The sequence below is a fragment of the Leopardus geoffroyi genome, chromosome C1, assembly GCF_018350155.1.
Source record: "Leopardus geoffroyi isolate Oge1 chromosome C1, O.geoffroyi_Oge1_pat1.0, whole genome shotgun sequence".
Lineage (NCBI taxonomy): Eukaryota > Metazoa > Chordata > Mammalia > Carnivora > Felidae > Leopardus > Leopardus geoffroyi.
The window spans coordinates 71,804,082-71,823,985 of NC_059328.1; the positions used below are offsets into that span (position 1 = coordinate 71,804,082).

General features: G+C 35.0%; 1 protein-coding gene across 2 annotated transcripts in view; it reads right to left on the reverse strand.

Moving 5' to 3' along the window:
- The window catches only part of SYDE2 (synapse defective Rho GTPase homolog 2), a 53,718-nt gene that overhangs the window by 3,897 nt on the left and 29,917 nt on the right, over window positions 1–19,904 (reverse strand). For both annotated transcript variants that reach the window (XM_045478094.1, XM_045478095.1), the window contains exons 5-6: window positions 7,371–7,552; window positions 4,250–4,478 (exon numbers count right to left, since the gene is read on the reverse strand). In XM_045478094.1, the coding sequence (XP_045334050.1) occupies window positions 4,250–4,478; window positions 7,371–7,552 (411 nt within the window). The remainder of the gene's footprint in view (window positions 1–4,249; window positions 4,479–7,370; window positions 7,553–19,904) is intronic.

A 19,904-nucleotide genomic window follows, 5' to 3' on the forward strand; every position in this document is an offset into this window, starting at 1 on the left:
AACTGCAGAATAAATAGCTGATTTTTTCCACTGCTTAATTATTCATATTCCTTTTTCTCCTCTAGCTGCTAATCTCTACTAAGTCTCCTGGCTTTTCTCCCTCATTTTCTTGCTATTCCTGTTCTTAGTGCTTAAGTGGCATGCCTGTTGTTTTCATTACAGTACTTTGCTAACCTTGAAGTAATCTGGTTTGTGATCCAACCAAAGTAAAACTTTTTTTTTCTTTTTTAAGTAAGCTCTGTGCCTTGGCAACGTGGGGCCTGAACTCATGACCCCGAGATCAAGAGTTGCATGCTCTAGCGACTGAGCCAGCCAGGTGCCCCTAAGTAACGCATTTTTGACTCTGGATTGAGCCTGTCTTGTCGTGCTCCCATCTTCTGACATTCACCTTCAAAACCCAGATTTGTTTTGTTGCCAGTTACTTAAACCAAATCCCTATTCAAACATTATTGTTGTGTATTTTCTTGGAAAGGATTTAAGAAACCAATTATAGTAATATTTTTATCTTTTGGACTAAGAATTCAACTTCTGAAAAATCAACCTCACCGACTTTTTAAACTACTGATGGTGGAATGCTTTCCTATTAAAAATGCAGAGAAACTGGCTAATTTTGACCCCAAAAGTTCTGGTTTTTCTAGTACTATGACTGTCCGTCTTCAACAGAATAAAATTAAAAATGCAATCTATAAAGTTGCTGAAAATGCTTCAAAATGTAATGGTATGTACTAAGAATCTTAATTTTCTTATCTTGTTTTCTACTGGTGGATTTATATTTTCAACCATCACCTAATGTTATTAGCCTTTTATCTAGAGTATAATTGCCTTATTTAATAGAATATATTGAGTGCCTCGTTAGTGCCAAGCACCGTCTTAGGACTTGGGTGTATAAGGGTAAGCAAAATATAGTCCCTGACCTCATAAAGCTTAGTCTAGTGAGAAAAGTGAAACAAAAAGGAATAGGAAAAAATTGATAGCTTTTTCCCAAAAAAACCTGCCCAAAATTTACTCATCATAGAAAATGTGATAAAGCAAACAGCTAGTCTAGGAGTTACACTCTCTCTAAAGCTATTTCCCCTTCTATAAAGAGAAAGAGTGGCCTATCAGTAAATTTCAATATTCTTCTTACAACAGCAAGACCATTTTTAAAAAGCAACAATTTATAAAAATCCAATACATATAAAAGATGAAACAAAAACTGTTTTGATCAAAAGGGAAGTGTGTTTCCATTTTGTTCCCTCACCTGTTGCCAATCTGGCTCCAAAGCTGCTTCCAAAGAACCTTAGGGCTTGGCAGAAGACAATCTGAAATACCACTGGCAGGATGATTTTTACCTCTTGGTGCCAATATGCTAGGATTTTAACTGATCACTTTGAAGACAAGATTTTTCAAATGGAAAGCTCAAAGCAAATTTCACTATTGCCCCAAATGAAAAAACAAAAAATAACACAAAAGTTAAAGTAAAAACGAAGGTGGATGGGAGAAATGTGGAACCAACTCTTTTTTTTACCTCCAGAGTAGGGGAAATTCCAAAAACAAAAATATGTAAGATATGCATAGCAAGGAGTCAAACCTTTTATCTAACACATAGAGATGGGCATTTACCAAGTTAATGCGCTATGGCTCATCCTCTGTATCACTATCAACTTTCTCACGCACAGTCACTGCAGTACTTTTATTTGACGTCTGCCTTCTCTTGAATCCAAAAACAAATGATTTAGAGGGCAAAACTAACTGGTATTTACTCTCATCTTTCTGCCCTTTGTCTGAGGTACTATAACCAAAGAAAAGTACAGGTTATAGAAAAGGAGGCAGATGTTTTTTTTTAATTGAAGTATAGGTGACATGTAATGCTATATCACTTTCAGGTGAATCAACTCTATACATTACACAGTGCTCACCACAATAAGTGTAGTTATCATCTGTCACCAACATTATCACAATATTGTTGACTATACTCCCCATACCATACTTTTCATCCCCGTGACTTTATTTATTTTATAACCAGAAGTCTGTATTTCTCCCATCCAAGTACTAACCAGGCCCTACCCTGCTTAGCTTCCAAGATCAGACGAGATTGGGCGCATTCAGGGTGGTATGGCCGTAGACTGGAAGTCTGTATTTCTTAGTCCCCTTTACCTATATCACTCCTTCCCCCATGCCATCTCCTCCCTGGCAACCCCCAGTTTGTTCTCTGTATTTATGAGTCTGTTTCCAGTTTTTTCGTTTGTTTGTTCATTTGTTTTGGTTTTTAGATTCCATATGTATGTGAAATTATATGGTATTTGCCTTTGTCTGACTTCTTTCACTTAACATGATACCCTCTTGGTCCATTGATATTGTCGTGAATGGCAAGATCGCTTTTTTTTTTTTTTAATAGCGGAGTAATATTCCATAATTAGTATATACACCACATCTTCTTTATCCATTCATCTACTGATGGGCATTTTACGCTGCTTCCATATCTTGGCTATTGTAAAGCTGCAATAAACTTTTCAAATTAGTGTTTTCATTCTCTTTGGGTAAATACCCCATAGTGGAATTACTGTATTGTATGGTATTTCTATTTTTAATTTTTTGAGGATCCTCCATACTGTTTTCCATAGCAGCTACACCAATTTACATTCCCACCAACACTGCACAAGGGTTCCCTTTTTTCCACATCCTCACCAACACTTGTTATTTCTTGTCTTTTTGATGCTAGCCATTCTGACAGGTGTGAGATGATATCTAATTGTGGTTTTGATTTGCATGTCCCTAATGACAAGTGATGTTCAGCATCTTTTCATGTGTCTGTTGGCCATCCATTTGTCTTCTTTGGAAAAATGTGTATTCAGGTCCTTAGAGGAGTTATTTTTAAATAACATTAACCTCTGATACAGAATTAATGATAAAGAAATCAGGTACTGATAGTAAACTGTGTTTATCTCTCCAGGTAAGCAAGTTTTAATTTGTGATTAGATCAAAGATGGCTCCTTCCCCAATTCCTGATGTTTATTACAATTAAAGCAGTTGTAGGAAAAACTATAGAAAACACATTTAAAACTTTAACCTCAGAGATCCCTTATGTTGGGCACCAAATGCAGAAATCAAACCAATTAGCCAAAGAATCTTGATTCAGTATTTTTAAATAATTAATTATATATACCAATTCAGTTAAAAGACACATTAGAAATGACTTTTAAGCTTGTGTTTGAAAGAAAGCAAAAATTTTAACTTTCCAAATTTAAAAGTTGAAGTTTTTTATTCACTTTTTAAAATTAGTTAGATGTATTTTAAGACCAAATCAAGCATTTTGTTGCACTTTGGTCCATCCTTACATGTATCATTAAAACAGTAACAAAGAGCTAACTTTATGCAAAACGCTTTGGTCACTGTCTTTGATGCTTTATCTGCAGAATCTTCACAACAACCCTGAGGTAGGCACTATTTATAGAGAAGCATAATGAGGGGAATTAAAGTATGTGCCTGGGCCACAATGGATCTGAATCCAAGCCTGACTCCAGGAGCCAACCACTTTTACCACTGTATGCTACATAGAGCTCCTAAGTACTTTCATGTTTGGTACTATGCAGGGTAGGGAAGGGAAGCAGGCATTACTATAGGATAAGAAAAATTTGGAACCTAAATATAGCATTAGAGTATCTAATTAAACATGTATTCCTTTTAGCTCTGAAACTATATAAGAGATATAGTAGGAAAATAACTATCAGCTTTTTGTTCTTGACTGGAACAAGGAATGGATAAGAAAGATGGAAAGATCAAAGATAACTGTCAAGTCAAGCCTGGATAATTTGAAGAATGACCATGAATACAGTAAAAATGTCAGGAAGAAGAACTGATTGAAGGACTAAAGAAGTTAATATTTACAGAGTACCTATTATGTGACAAGAACTGCACTGAGCAGCTTAACATACGTAACTCCTTATTTAAGCCTCCTATAAATTCCATAAACATTATTAAAGTCCATATGACAAAAGACGATACTGAGGCTCTAAGATGTTAAAGAACCTGCCCAAGACCAGACTGCTAATAAGTAACACAACCAGGATACAAATCCTGATCTGACCAAATCCAAAATGTGCACACTGATCTATAGGTCTATTATATTATCAGCAAAAGCAAAAAATTTAAACAGAAAAAGCAAAATCTAGGAAATATTTTCTGCAATCATATATGGGCATATTTAGTGATTAGCTAATTCAAACACTCTGCCCTTGAAAGAGAAAAGTATTTCCAGAGAATCATTTACCTGGCCAGAGTTGAAGTAAATAATGAAGAACTTCAATATGTTTTTTGAAATCCAAAGCACTTGCAAGTTCTTCTGAATCAGTAAAGACTCTGTTGTTATGGTTAGTGTCTTGCTTCTGACTTAATAACACCGGTCCGAAGCACACAGCCAGGTTCTGGCACGTCATCTTATTCACTTCATGATAAGAAGCCACCAATTTCAAATGATCCAGCAACATCTTTAGGGTTGCCTAAATTAAGTTAAATTACATTTCACTTAGTAAAGTCATACACAGGAGCAAATTTAAGGACACAATTTACAGCAGAAAATATAAACAGACATTCTGTTACTTTTCAAAAGATTGTTTCAAAGCTTGGACCCTTAGGTTCCAATGACATAATTTGATCGATTAGATGGTTAAAATGTATAGTCTTTATAAAGGCTCATGAATGCATTCCAAATTTCAACTGGTGTCCCTAGGAAAATATACATCAACGTTTTCTTCTCTTCCCTCCTCTAAAATGACAATAGCAAAGGCTGTGATGGAAAAGGGATTAGGTAAGAGTGTTTATCTTTAAGAACAGATAAATCCTCTAGTCATAATCAGGGGACTGCCAACCTTAAACTTAGGAAGCTAACAATTTCAAACGTGGCCAGGGTCTATCATGATACAGAATAGGAAAAAGGCCAATGTGCTTGACTAACAAATACTTTAAGTAGACAAACCATGGAAAAAAGAATAGAATAGCTAGAGATGAAAAAAAAAAAGTTTTTTTGTTGAAAAAGAATACTTTTTTTTAAAAGTATTTTTATTTATTTAAGTAATCTCCACACCCAACATAGGGCTTGAACTCACGATCCTGAGGATCAAGGATCCAACTGAGCCAGCCAGGTGTCCCCAAAAAGAATATTTTTTAAAACTTGAAGAAACTAGTAAGGGGTGGAAGGTTATTTAGGTCTAAGCAATTATGGAAAGAAATATGATGTTTTTGAGGTACTGGCATGTGATCAATCATTTAACAAATAAAATGAGTGTATAATTTCTTCTTCATAATTGTATTAAAGAAATGAATGCCAAGTAAAACTGTAATTTTAAAAATTATTAAAAAAGAAAAAATCAAAATGACTTATTTTTAGAGCCAAAAGTAAAAAATGGATTCAGTGATCAGAAGGTCATTAGTAACCTTGGCAAAAATAAGTCCAGAAAGATAGGGTAGGGAGCCAGATTACAATGTGTTGAGTAGTCAAGGGTGGTGAAGAAATAAGGACAGCCGAAATAAATATTCTTCTAATGTTCGGCTGAGAAAGAAAAGAATAAAGAAAGAAGAAAAGTTAGAGGAGACTGTAATTAATATTTTGAAATCAAAACAAATCAAATATATGAGTCATAAAAGCAATGTCAATAATAAATATCCATTCTTCATCTCCACTCACTATACATTTGCTAACACAAGTGGGATTCTACATATGTTGACATCTTAAGGCTACTTTCAGCATACCATGCTGTGACCAACACACACACACACACACACACACACACCTGGCTAAATATCTTAGATTTAATCTCAATAGCAAACCAAGAAATACAATTTAAAGTAAAATATTTTTTTGTCTACTAAATAAAGATGAGCCAAAAAGTGCAATTGTTGTGTCCCTTTTGAAAAGTAATATGAAAACATATTAAGAGCCTTTGAGCGGCACCTGGGTGGCTCAGTCGGTTGAGCGTCCGACTTCAGCTCAGGTCATGATCTCGCGATCCGTGAGTTTGAGCCCCGTGTCGGGCTCTGTGCTGACAGCTCGGAGCCCGGGGCCTGTTTCAGATTCTGTGTCTCCCTCTCTCTCTGACCCTCCCCTGTTCACACTCTGTCTCTCTCTGTCTCAAAAATAAATAAATATTAAAAAAAATTAAAAAAAAAAGAGCCTTTGAATGTTCACATCATTTAAATCAACAATTCCATTATTTCTACTCCAAATAAGTAATTCTAACTGAAAAGAAATCTCTGCATAAAAATATATACAAATAGACTCAAAACCTAAATATTATACAAAAGAGAATAGTGATTAATTATGTCAAATCCACTCAATGGAATATTATGAAGCCTTTTTAGAAAGGATGATAATAGCAAGAGCTTTAGGACCAGAAAGACCTATAAATTCAGGTGACAGACTACAGCACTCATAAAAGCTGTATAACTGGAGCAGGTGATTTAAATTTCCACTCATTTCCTCACATGTAAGTCAAATGATACCTGGCAATCAAATTTTACCTGGCAACGAAGAAGGAGTATGTCTACCCCTTCATTCCACCCTTCTAATTCTGCTTACTTCTTTGTAGTTGTTCCCTTCTTCTCACCCACAGGAGTATACTTACTAATCTAACTGGACCAAGCACAGGGAAGGGGACAATAAAGGTGAATGAAGTTTTGGGGCTTAATATTTTCACACATTCACTCTTGCCCTTTCTACCCTCACATAATAAGAAATATAGGCAAAGTTGACCTCATCTGGACAAGCTCAGCCATCTCTCTCTTATTTTCTCTTTTGTTCTAAGGAACAACAGTTAAAGTTAGGTTGAGACTGGTTCTGCAGACCCAGCTACCCTCTTATCTCCTCTGGTCCTGAGGATACTGGTCCCAAGATTTAGATTGTGAGGAGGTAAATGGGAAGACGCAAGAAGGAAAGCGATGGTGGTGGTGAGGGTTACTTAAGTCTTAAGGCTAAGCCACGTACACTGAAACAGTTACCATATTTTTCAAATACTAAAAGGAAATACATTAACTACATATAGTTAATTAACTAACGCGTTAATTATTGTTGCCTTTGGTTATTGATAATTGCAATTTTCCATTTTCTTTACTATATCTTCTCAATTTTTCTATAATAAGCATATATTATTTTAATAATAAGGTAGCCATACTCTTTAAAAACATATAGGAAGTACCTGTGCCTAGACTAAAATTATATACAGAAAAGATAAAATTGTCATCTATATTTATGCTGTTTAAGGAGCCTTTAGTAAAGGCAGAGCTTAAACTCCTAAATGCCACAAATGTGAAATACCTGAAAAACTATTTGTAGCTCTGGAGCTAAGTATATATTCATTAGTTGGCTTTCAGGGAAAAAGTATACCACTGATGCTCACCCTCTCAACATCAGGCAGACAATCAAGCAGGCCAACAGTATACTTAGAGTCACTTGGGTCATTCTCACATCCACTTGATGACATTTTCAAAGGATTTTTTGCCATTGCGTCTATTACAGCCTCATAAAGCTGCTTGGTTATCAGAGGAGAAGGAAGTTCTCTTAGATAGTCCTTAAGAACACCTTTAGAAAACAAAGACAGATAGCAATTGGTCTTCAAAATAAAATAAACTGTGGTGAATTATTTTTAACTGAAGTATTGTTAACCTTTAATATTCTGAAAATAACAAAAGTAACAACAAAAAACTATTATGCTAGTGAACATTTTGTATTCTTATAAATTGCCTTGGTAATTGACTTCTTGTTTTGCAACCATGCTAAAAATGCACACACATAATTTCCAATTATCATACATATTATTAGGTTTGTTACTCATAAAGTAAGCAATTCGCAGTACATATACTTTATTGATTCTGGCCCTCTATAAATGCATGTGAAACAAAAGCCGAGAAAGCAAGGCATACTAATATAATTGTAAATTATTCCAATTACATGGATTTTTAATTTCTAGACTCTTATTTGGTAAAGAATACCAATTGTCCATGTACAACATCATGTTTCATAATAGTGTGTTGTATATTTGCAAGTTGTTTTGTTTATTTACTGATGAGAAACAGGATTCTCCCTTACATTATTTTGTAGATTTTGGGGTTGTATCCAAAGAAGGTTGGATCAAAATACCTGTTTGCATGAACTGAAATCACATCTTCCTGCTATGCCATCAGATTTTTTAAAGTGGGGTTGGGAAATTTGGAGTAACTTATTTTGGGAAAGAATAAATTTTAAATGTTTTCTATTTTCTTCTTCTAAATGAGGCATAACTGACATACAAGAGTAAATCTTAAAAGTTCTCATCACAGAAAAAAAAATTCTAACTATTCATGGTAATGGATTTGTAACTATGTATGGTTAAGTAGACTTTTTGTGTTGATCATTTCATAATACATACAAATATTGAATCACTATGTTGTACACCTGAAATTAATATAATGTTATACATTAATTATACCTCAATAGGAAAAAAAAGTGGTCAAAAGGCCTTGCAAATAAATGAGTTATATAAATATATTTCCCCTTTAATACTCTTATGCGTCTTAAACATGAGTGGTTGGATAATCTCAAATGCTACAGCGTTGTATGAGGGGGAAAATCATTCTTAATATCAAATAAATAAAACCAAAAGCCAAGAACAGAAATCATCACACTTGTCACTATAACAAGAGCGAGGGAAATCAATTCCAAACACACCACAGCAGTCATGAACTAAGAGAGATCACCTATGGTAGAGGAAACAGGAAAGTGTGATTTATGGTTGTTACGTATAAGCAAGGTAGGTAAGGCACTAGCTAAAATCTACAATGTGATCACAAGGGAGAACAGGAGATTTTCGGACACCAAAAACCTAAAACTAAACAATATCGATTCAGAACATGCTCTCAGCTAAACTGAGAACTTAGACTGCTTTTTGTGGTTATCCCAAATGATTTTATGAATTTCGTAATTTTTATATGCCTGACTGGTATCCATGAATAACAAAAGTACAATTCTCATCCAAAGAAACACAAGTATTGTACTTACTGAAAGGCTGTAGCAAATTGATTATTTTCAAGAATAAAAGTATATACTCTTTCATTAATTAGATGGCGGTTTAGTAAAATTTTTACAGACTTGTAATGATTTATGGTTTTCCATGATGTTTTCTTAGGCCACATTCCACCAAATTACAGATTTCCAGAAATTGTAGTACTGCTTTATATGTTTTAGTGTAATAATGCTTTAGTGTAATAGCATCTTCATTTTAAAACCAGAATCAGGCTGAATATGGTTTTCACATTTATGTGAAGCTAAAATTTATGCTTTATGTAGTTTTAAGACACTGATATCCTAGTGTCCCATTGCCTTTAATCAAAAGTAATTACGTTCTTGTTGAAAAGTAAATTATGCATCAAATAAGGAAACTTCAGGTTGTAGTAAAAGGGAAAAACAGTACAGAAAAAAAAAAACTCTCTTTTTGATAAGACTTTATGGAACAGAATTTGTATTTAATCAGAATGACTAAAGACCCTTTTTTGGTGATGAAAGCAAAAGAAGCAAGTGGAAGTGTTAGATCTCTTGGTTTTTTCATCTACAGTATTTATATTGCAATCTCAACTAGGTATAGTGCATTAATATAAAATACTTTTGAAATATATCATCTTTTTTTTTTTTTTTTAAATGGGACCTATTCAAAAATCACATACTGCTAGATAGGATATTGAAATGATTGGTGTGCATTTTTTAAAATCTTCATTTTTGGTCAGCATAAATTTCCTTTAATTTTCATTTCCAGTAGGGCTTCATTTTGAGGTTTAATGTCTATGAAGCCAGTATAAAGTTTTACAATGTAGTAATTCTGGATTCCAAGTCATTTAAGATGAAAAATGAAATGTGAGAGGTGCCTGGGTGGTTCAGTTGGTTAAACGCCTGACTTTGTTTGGCTCAGGTCATGATCTCACAGTTGGTGAGTTCAAGCCCTGTGTCAGACTCTGCGTTGTGTCAGGCTGATAGCACAGAGCCTGCTTGGGATTCTCTCTCTGTCCCTTCCCTGCTCTCTCTCTCTCAAAAATAAACATTAAAAAAAAAAAAAGAAAAATGAAATGTGAAATTACTTAAGAAAACTAATTTTATTCTGTAACATCTAAGTCCTCATCATCCTCTTCATCATCATCTTTTGCTTGTTGATCCTTTATTAGTTATCTGTCCTATTGCAGATACACACTTAGCTGACAGTGATCTTTGAAGAGATGACTTTGGATCTGCTCTGACAATATCTAAACAGGATGAATAATCTGGTTGATATGGACAATTTCGAAAAACTTCTAAATCTTCATCTTCATAAATGTTTTGTATAAATTGGTAGATAGCAGTGCAGACCTTTAAAACTTTGCCATGAAGTAACATTTCAATAGTGATAAATTCTAAAAATATAGTCTTTATGTCCTTTATTTTCTGCTTTTCAAAATTGTCAATAGTTTCCTCCAGATGACGAGTTGTTCAGGTAGCATCCATTGTGGCTCTCTGCAATTAAGTTTCTGCCTTACAAAACATTTTTTTAAAGATCAAAAGTCAGATGCTCAGTCAGTTGAGCATCCAACTTTGGCTCGGGTCATGATCTCACAGTTTGTGAGTTCAAGCCCCATATCGGGCTCACTGCTATGAGCGCAGAGCCCACTTCCGATCATCTGTCCCCCTCATTCTGCCCCTCCCCCACTTGCACTCTCTCAAAAATAAACAAACATTAAAAAGCAAACAAACAAAACAAACAAAAAAAGATCAAAAGTCAAAGGATACAATAATATGTATTCCTTCTGAGTTAACTGACTGGCTTCCCAATTCATTGCTATTAATGTTGCTCTGAGATCCTCTCATTTCATTTTCACAATGGTTCCATAAGCTTTCAAAGGTTCAACTACTCTGGCTTCAAGTCTTTCAACCTCTGCTTGTTGGTAATACTGAAGTTTGGCAAACTAATCAGAAACGTTTTTTAGGCCCTGCTTTCTTCCTTTCTTTCTTTGTCTCTCTCTCTCTCTCTCTCTCTCCTTCCTTCCTTCCTTCCTTCCTTCCTTCCTTCCTTCCCTCCCTCCCTCCCTCCCTCCCACCCTCCTTACCTCCCTCCCTCCCTCCTTTATTTTTTTCAGGCCCTGCTCTAAACCTGGGGTCTCTGTAGAGGCATACACGTTGATTTCATTCACCAGTAGGTCTGCTTTGTCTCACAGTCTGGCATTTTTCCGCACATAAGAAGCAAAGATTTGGCACAGCTCTCCAAAATGCTTCTCCGCATTTGTGACAGCATCTTGCAGTTGTCTGGTTTGAGTATCCTAGTTTTCCAACCTATGCCTCAACACCCTGCCTTGTGCATGGCCGGGGACCCCGGGCTGGCATCCAATGACCCGGGCTCTGACATGACTGAGCGTGAACTACAGTGCAAGATGCCACCTCCTGGAGCCCCCACCACCATCTGATAATCTTTTCAATTTTGATAGTAATATGATTCATTAGTTTCTTATGGATCCTTCCATGTTTGTTTATGTAAATATAAATAATGTATTACTATTATTATCATTTGTTACATAATAGATAGTGCATATCATGTCCTGTTCTGTTTCTTGCTGTTTCATTTAACATCATATCCTTGAGATCTTTTCAGTATACAGAAAGCTTCCTCAATCAGTTTTATAGCCACATCACAGTATTTCAAAGCAGCTTGCACTAGGGCCAGAAAAACAGAAAAACAGCTGTTCTAACCAACACAGAGCAATGGGGACCAGATCTAACTTCCTGCCTGTAACAACTGGGAACACCAGATAAAATATCTGAAACAAAAAATTAAAAAACTGTGTCCAACATATTAGACATCAGTCAAAGAAGGATAGTGATCCCTAAGGGATGGGAATCTAATGAGGTGTGCTCATAACTGCCTTATTGCCCGAAAACCTTTCCAAGTCACTGTGAGGGGGTGCAAACACAGGTAGCTAGTAGGTCCAGCTAAGTTGAGGAGAGGAAGCTAGAAGACTAAGGAAGTCAAAGCAGCGAGAGCTTGCAGGACAGAGTATTAGAGAGTAGATAGCTGCTCAAAAAAAACAAAACAAAAACAAAAACAAACAAACAAACAAAAAAACACCTCTGGAGATTTCCAAGAATCCCCCTGAGTCTCTGAGTACTGATCAGCATGTGCAGGTGAGGAAACTAACCAAGGCTGGAAAAGGAACCACCCAAAAAGATTAAAGGGAACAATTTCAGGAGCTTATACTAGCAGGCAATAAATAGCTCCTGTTCTGAGCAACCAAAGTGAAAAACTTCGTAACTTATGATATTTGGGTATAGTACTGTTACAGCTTGAATTGTGTCTTCCACAAACATATATTTGAGTCTTATCCCTCAGCACTTCAGAATGTGGCCATGTTTGGAACAGGATCTTTACAGAGATAATCAAGTTAAAATGAAGTCAGTAGGGTAGGCCCTAATACATTCTGACTGGTGTTCTTATAAAAGGGGAATTTAGACACAGAGACAGACACACAAAAAGGCAAGAGGATGTGAAGAAGCAGGTGAGAACTGTGTGAAGCCAGAGAACTGGAGTGATGCATCTATAAATGAAGGAATGCCAAAGATCGCCAGCAAAAAAACAAAGGCTATGATGAAGCAAGGAAGAATTTCCCTACAGGTTTCAGAGGGAGCAAGATCCTGCTGACAACTTGATTTTGGACTTCCAGCCTCCAGAACCATGAGGCAATACATTTCTGTTGTTTTAATCACCTAGTTTGTGGCACTTAGCAGCCATAGGAAACTAATATGAATGCAAAGAAGGGTTTTGCTTCAGTAGTGAATCAAAGAAATATAAAAAGAGAAGACTTATTTAAAAGCTGCTCTCTTTCTGCTTACAAGCACACCTACAAAAAATCTAACGGTTCCCAAGTAACTTCATTGTATACTAGAACAAAGCCCAAGAGTGTCTATAAAATTAAAAAATATATATATCTAGCACCCAAGAAGGTAAAATTCACATCTGACATCCAATAAAAAATGACTGTGTGTATAAAGAAGCAGGCAAATATGATCTATAATGCGGAGAAAAATCAGTTGTGAACCAACCCAGAAATGACATAGCTGATAGAATTAGTAGACAAGGACATTGCAACAGTTATTATATGGTATTTCATATGTTTAAGAAGCTAGAAGAAAGACTGAACATGCCAAGTAGAGAGACAGAATGTTTGAAAAAAAGATCAAACTTCTAATAGTAAAAATTAAAATATCAGAGATTAAAAATACAATGAGTTAAATTAATATTAGCAGAGAAGATTAATGACTTGAAGACACAGCAATAGAAATAACTAAAATTAAACAGAGAGATTAAAAAAAGACTGGAAAAATGAACAGAATATCGGTGAGCTGTAAAACAAATACCAGTCACCTAATACATGTGTAAGTCTTTAAAGGAAAACGGGAGGTAGAAAATGGGTGAGTCAAAACCACAATCGTAATTGAAGATTTCAACATGCCTCTCTTAACAAGAAGAAAGAAAACACATAAAGACATGGAAGACTGGAACAACATTATTAATCAACTTGACTGCATTGGTAATTATAGCATATTACATCTCCAAACACCAGAACACACATTCTTCTCAAGGGTTCAAATGAAACATTTACCACACAGAAGAGCATATCCTTGACCTTAGAATAAGTTTAAATAAATACAAAAAGATTCAAGTCACATGAAGTATGTACTATGATTATAATGGAATTAAATGAGAAATTAATAATAAAAAAGTATCTGGAAAATTCTGTAAATATTTTGACACAAACGAACATCTAAATAATCCATGAATCAAAGAAGAAAGAAAAAGGAAAATCAGAAAATGAGGGATGCCTGGGTGGCTCAGTTGGTTGGGTGTCTGACTTCGGTTCAGGTCATGATCTCACGGTTCGTGGGTTTGAGCCCTGTGTCAGGGAGCCTACTTAAGATTCTGTGTCTCTGTCTCTCTCTGCCCCTCCCGATCCCTCGCTCTCCCTCTCCCTAAATAAACATTAAAAAAATTTTTTTAAAGGGGCGCCTGGGTGGCTCAGTTGGTTGAGCATCCAACTTCAGCTCAGGTATGATCTCACTGCTGGTGAGTTCAAGCCCTACATCGGGCTCTGTGCTGACAGCTCAGAGCCTGAAGCCTGCCTCGGATTCTGTGTCTCCCTCTCTCTCTCTGCCCCTCCCCACTCACACTGTCTCTCTCTCTCTCTCTCTCTCTCTCAAAAAATAAACATTAAAAAAAAATTTTTTTTAATTAAAAAGTGTTTGAACTGAGTGAAAATGAAAACAAAACACATCGGAATTTGTGGGATGAGGTTTAGAATTTAGAAAGAAATCTATAGCGCTAAGTGTTTACATTAGAAAAGAAGGAAGGTCCCAAATAAATGGTTTCAGTTTCCCTTAAGAAAATAGAAAAAAGGGAGGAAGTTATACTCAAAGTGAGCAGAAGAAAAGAAAATATAAAGATCAGAGTAGAAATTAATGAAATAGATAATAGAAAGCAATAAACAAAATAAAATCAAAATTTGTTTCTTTGAAAAGATCAACAAAATTGACAAACCTTCAACTAAGCTGACCAAGGAAAAAAGAAGACTCACATTACTAAAATCAGTAATGAAAGAGGGCATCACTACCAACCTTATAGAAATAAAAAGGATTATAAGTGAATATTATGAATAACTATATGGCAATAAATTAGGTAACTCAGATGAAAGCTAGAACTCATAGGAAGAGGTAAACTATTGAAAGTGACTTAAGAAAAATAGAAAATCTGAATATATTTATAGTTAAACAATTTCTTAAGTTTATTTATTTTGAGAGAGAGAGAGAGAGAGAGCGAGTGAGCATGAGCAGGGTGGGGGCAGAGAGAGCGGGGAGACAGAGAATCTCAAGCAGGCTCTGTGCTGTCAGTGCAGAGCCCAATGCAAGGCTGGAACTCATGAACCATGAGACCATCATGATCTGAGCCTGAATCAAGAGTCAAATGCTTAACCAACTAAGCCACCCAGGTGCCCCTGAGGAGATTTATAATAAGACACTGAATTAGTAATTTTTGAAACTTCGCACAAAAGAAAGCCCGGCCCCAGATAGTTTAAGTGATAGTTGAACACTACCAAATACTGAAAGAAGAACTAATACTAATTTTTCACAAACTCTTACCAAAAATAGAAAACACTTCTCAACTCATTCTACAAGACCAGCATTATGCTGACACCAAAACCAGACAAAGACATCACAAGAAAACTATAGACCAATATCGTGTAGGACACAAAACTCCTCAACAAAATACTAGCAACTAAATCCAGCAACATATTAAAAAGGAAAAAAAAAAAAAAAGAATATACATCAGGACTAAGTGGGATTTATCTCAGGAATGCAAAGGTTGGCTTAACATCTGAAAACCAATTCATGTAATATACTGTATCAATAGAATAAAGGACAAAACCACACGATCATTTCAACAGAGTCATAAAAGTCATTGAACAAAATTCAACACACTGTCATGATAAAAACACCCAAAAAACTTGGAATAGAAGGGAACTTCCTCAACTTGCTAAAGGGGATCTATGAAAAACTCAGTTAATATCATAAGTAATGGTCAAAAGCTGAATGCTTTTCTCCTAAAATCAAGAACAAGATAACGATGTTCAGCTCTTGCCACTGCTGTTCAACATTACATTGGAGGTTCTAGCCAGGGATAAATAAGCAAGAAAAAGAAATAAGAAGGATCCACCTTGGAAAGAGAGAAGTAAAAATATCTCTATTTGCAGGTAACATAATCTTGCATATAGAAAATCCTAAGGAATCCACTAAAAAAACAGAATAATTGAGTTTAGCAAAGTACAAGATCAATATGCAAAAATCAACTGTATTGTGTTTTAATTTTTATTTTAGAGAGAGAACATGGGTAGAAGGGCAGAAGGAGAAAGAGAGAAAATCTTAAGCAGTCTCCATGCTCAGTGCAAAGCCCAGTGTGGGAGCTCGATCTCACAATGGTGAGATCAAGACCTAAGCAGAAATCAAGAGTCAGATGCTTAACCAACTGAGCCACCCAGGTGCCCCTCAACTGTATTTCTATGCACTAGAAATGAACAGTCCAAAAAAAAAAAAAAAAAAAAAAAAAAAGATAATTCCTTTTACAACAGCATCAAAATAATTAAATACTTAGGAATAAATTTAACAAAAGAAATACAAAACTTGTGCTCTGAAAACTAAAAATCATTTATGAAAAAAATTTAAAAACTTAAATAAATGGACAGCTATCCCATGTTCATAGATCACAACACCTAATACTGTTAAAATGAAAATACTCTCCAAACTGACTATAGATTCAACATAAAACCTATCAAAATCCTACATAGCTTTTTCACAGAAATTTACAAGCTGATCCTAAAATCAGTATGAAAAAGCCAAAATAGCCCAAAAAAATCTTAAAAAAAAAGAACATGGGTAGCCTAACACCTCCAAATTTCAAATTTTACTATAAAATTTCATTAATCAAAACAATGTGGTACTGATATAAGGATAGACATACAGACCTATGAAACAGAACTGAGAGTCTAGAAATAAACCCTCATATTTATGGTCAATAAATTCTTGATAAGGTGTAAAGACAATCCAATGGAAAGAAAGTAGTCTTTTAATAGATTTTGGATGGGTCATTTGCATGTTAAAATCACTTAGGACAAAGACAGGACTTTCGTTTGAAATATAACCATTGGTAAGATATCCAAATTGTTCACTGGAAGCGCCTGGGTGGCTCGGTCAGTCAGTTGAGTATCTAACTCTTGATTTTGGCTTGGGTCATGATCCCAAAGTCATAGTCTAGAGCCCTGCATCTGGCTCTGCCTTAAATGTGGAGCCTGCTTGGGATTCTCTCTCCCTCTCCCTCCCTCTCTCTCTCTCTCCTTCTCTCTCCCTCGCCTTTTCTCTCTCTTTCCCTCTCCCTCTCTCCCCTGCTCATTCTCTCTAAAATTTAAAAAAAACTTTAAAAAAGTATTCACTGAATAAATGGGAATGTCCAAGAGTTCTGCAGATAATCTTAAATAGGAAAGACAGAGGCAGTGTAGGTATGCACCATGAAACTTTAGAGAGCTTTATTCTCAGAAGAGCATAAGTTTCTGTTCAACAGTGAAAAGATAACAATCTGGAAATAGTGCTGGGAAACCAAGAGTATATTGACCAGACTTCTTCCTGACATATAAGAAGAAACAGAATATGTATAAAGAGCTTGACATATCCTAACAATCAATACATGCTAGATGTACAGTGATGATAACAATAAAGCATTTTATACACCGTAGACATGTAGTAATTGTTTATTCCCATTCCTTAACTTATATCATGTGACTTTTTTTACTACCATCATTAGTTTTGCAGTCTAAACCTATCTACAACGAATAGCAACATGTGGTGTAAAGAGGACAACTGAGTTACAGTTAGAAAGTGAAAACCCAATTTTCTGTAGCTGCCAAATAAAGACAGCTACCAACCCTTTAGGGCATGATTTAAAAAAATAAAAATAAAAAAGATTCCACGTGTGTTCCTTGACAAAAAGCAAGACTTGTTAGTTCTAACGAAACTTAATATGCCCTGGTAGTTTGAGACTCACCCTATAATGCAATTAAATTAAATTAAAACCTAAAAGATCTCCAGAAAAGATAATGTTATAGTTTAGTAAAACACATATTTCAAATACCATTATCCTTTGTATAATACACTAAGCAACCATTAATATAAATGAAATTTTAAATTAACACAAGTTCAAGATTACTTACTTCACTATAATTTGAGGGCAAATAAGGGAGAATTATTACTAACAAATACTAAGCACTTAAAGTCTGTTCAATGCACATTATGTTCAACAAAGTAAAAGTTATCGCTCCTTTTCTGTATGTAGACATTAGAAAATTCTATATATAGAATAATTAAGTTCATTAGAAAAATAAAAAGATTTTATAAAATGATATAGAGAGGAGGTATTTTTACTATATGGTGACATATACTATGTAACTACCTATCAATCTAGAAGTTAGCTATATGACCTTATCCCAAAAAGTTAGTGATATGAGTATCTTAAGCCATACTGCCATGTTAACATCTTTTTTTTTTTTTTTTTTGAGAGAGAGAGAGAGAGAGTAGGAGAGCAAGCAAGCATGAGTGGGGGAAGGGCAGAGAGAGAGGAAACAGAGAATCCCAAGCAGGCTCCGTGCTGTCAGTGCAGAACCTGATGGGAGGCTCGAACTCACAAACAAGATCATGACTTGAGCTAAAGTCAAGAGTCAGACACTTAACCAACTGAGCCAGCCAGGCGCCCCCAACCTTAACATTTTCGAATACTTTGGGGACATAAAAACCATAAGATAACAAGTTTGTGGTGACAGTCTTTAATGCTACAGAAACTATGTAAGGGAGACTTGGGGAAAATTTACATGGAAAAATTTATTTAGTGCAACATAGTACATCTTTTACCATGTACCTGAAGAAAATGCAGGCAATTATAGGTAAATAAAGAAGGGGTTCTTGGCTAACATCTAAGTTGCTCTGTAATAGTTAGATACTATGAAACCATACGCCTCTCACCTTCATTCAGGCACAAGGACCAACACAGGAAAATTCTACTTATCCCCATGATAAAATAGGTATCATCACACTAAAAAAAAAAAAAAAAAAAAAAGGCATTCTGATAACTAAAACTACTTCTATTTCTCAGAGACTGGTCTATAGTACCTATATTTTATTAATTCTCAATTTGCAAAATTCACTCTGTTCCTCTACCTAGAACTCTAGCCCCAGATCTTCCAATGGTTAACTCTGTATTATATAGATTTTAGCTCAAAAGGCACTTCTCATATCAATTTTCTTCTCTGATCACTCCAACCATGGGAGTCACCAAGTTGACTACTACCTCCAATCAGTATCATTCCCATTGCCCTACTTATCATGCATAAGTTACTATATCTTACTATTCATTGATTACTGATTCTCTTCCCTTACAAGAATACATATATGAGGACTGAGATACTGTTCATCTTGTTCACTTGTCCCTGGTGCCTAGAAGAATGCCTGACATATAGTAAATGACATCAATAAATATTTAGTAAGTAAACCAATTAACTTCTAGATAGGGAAGGATAAGTGATTAAGTGGACTCTCTATACTGCCTCAGTATATTTTGATTGCTAAATCTATTACTATTCCTCAGTGTTTTGCATTCCTTAGTATTTATACAATTTAGGTGTCTATGTTCAATGCAGGTAAAGAAAAACAAAAATAATTTGAAAGTCAATGTGCCAGAGATCAGAGAACATATAATATGCATGGTGGGGGAAATGCATATTTAATATACATAAATGAAGAAAATTATTAATGGTTTAAAGATAATTTTGGGGTTATTACTGATCAAGTATTCTTCTGAGCAAAATAAAAGAATTAAAGATAATTTGGGGGTTATTGCTGATAAAGTTTTCTTTTGAGGCAAAATAAAAGAATTAAGAATTTAAAAAGAATTAAAATTAGAAAAGTCATGGTCAAATGAATGTCTAAGTATTGAACTTAGATAGTGATTGTGTAACCCTGCAATATGATGTCTATTTTATAAAGGGCAGATACATTCAAATTGGATTTTACTTCTTAGGAGGAAGGAAAGATTATTATTCTTTTCTAATAATCACTAAATAATAAATATTTTCACTTTTCTAATTTCTTGTTCCTTTGATAAATAAGAGCTATAAACAAATATGAATAGACTTCATACCTTAAATTTTGTACCCCATGAAAAATATGGTTGTCTAGAGCACTTCATTATGTGTTTTAGACAAACCAACTACTAAGAACACATTAAACTGTGAGTAAAGTACAGGCTGTGTGCTGACAGCTCAGAGCCTGGATCCTGCTTCAGATTCTGTGTGTG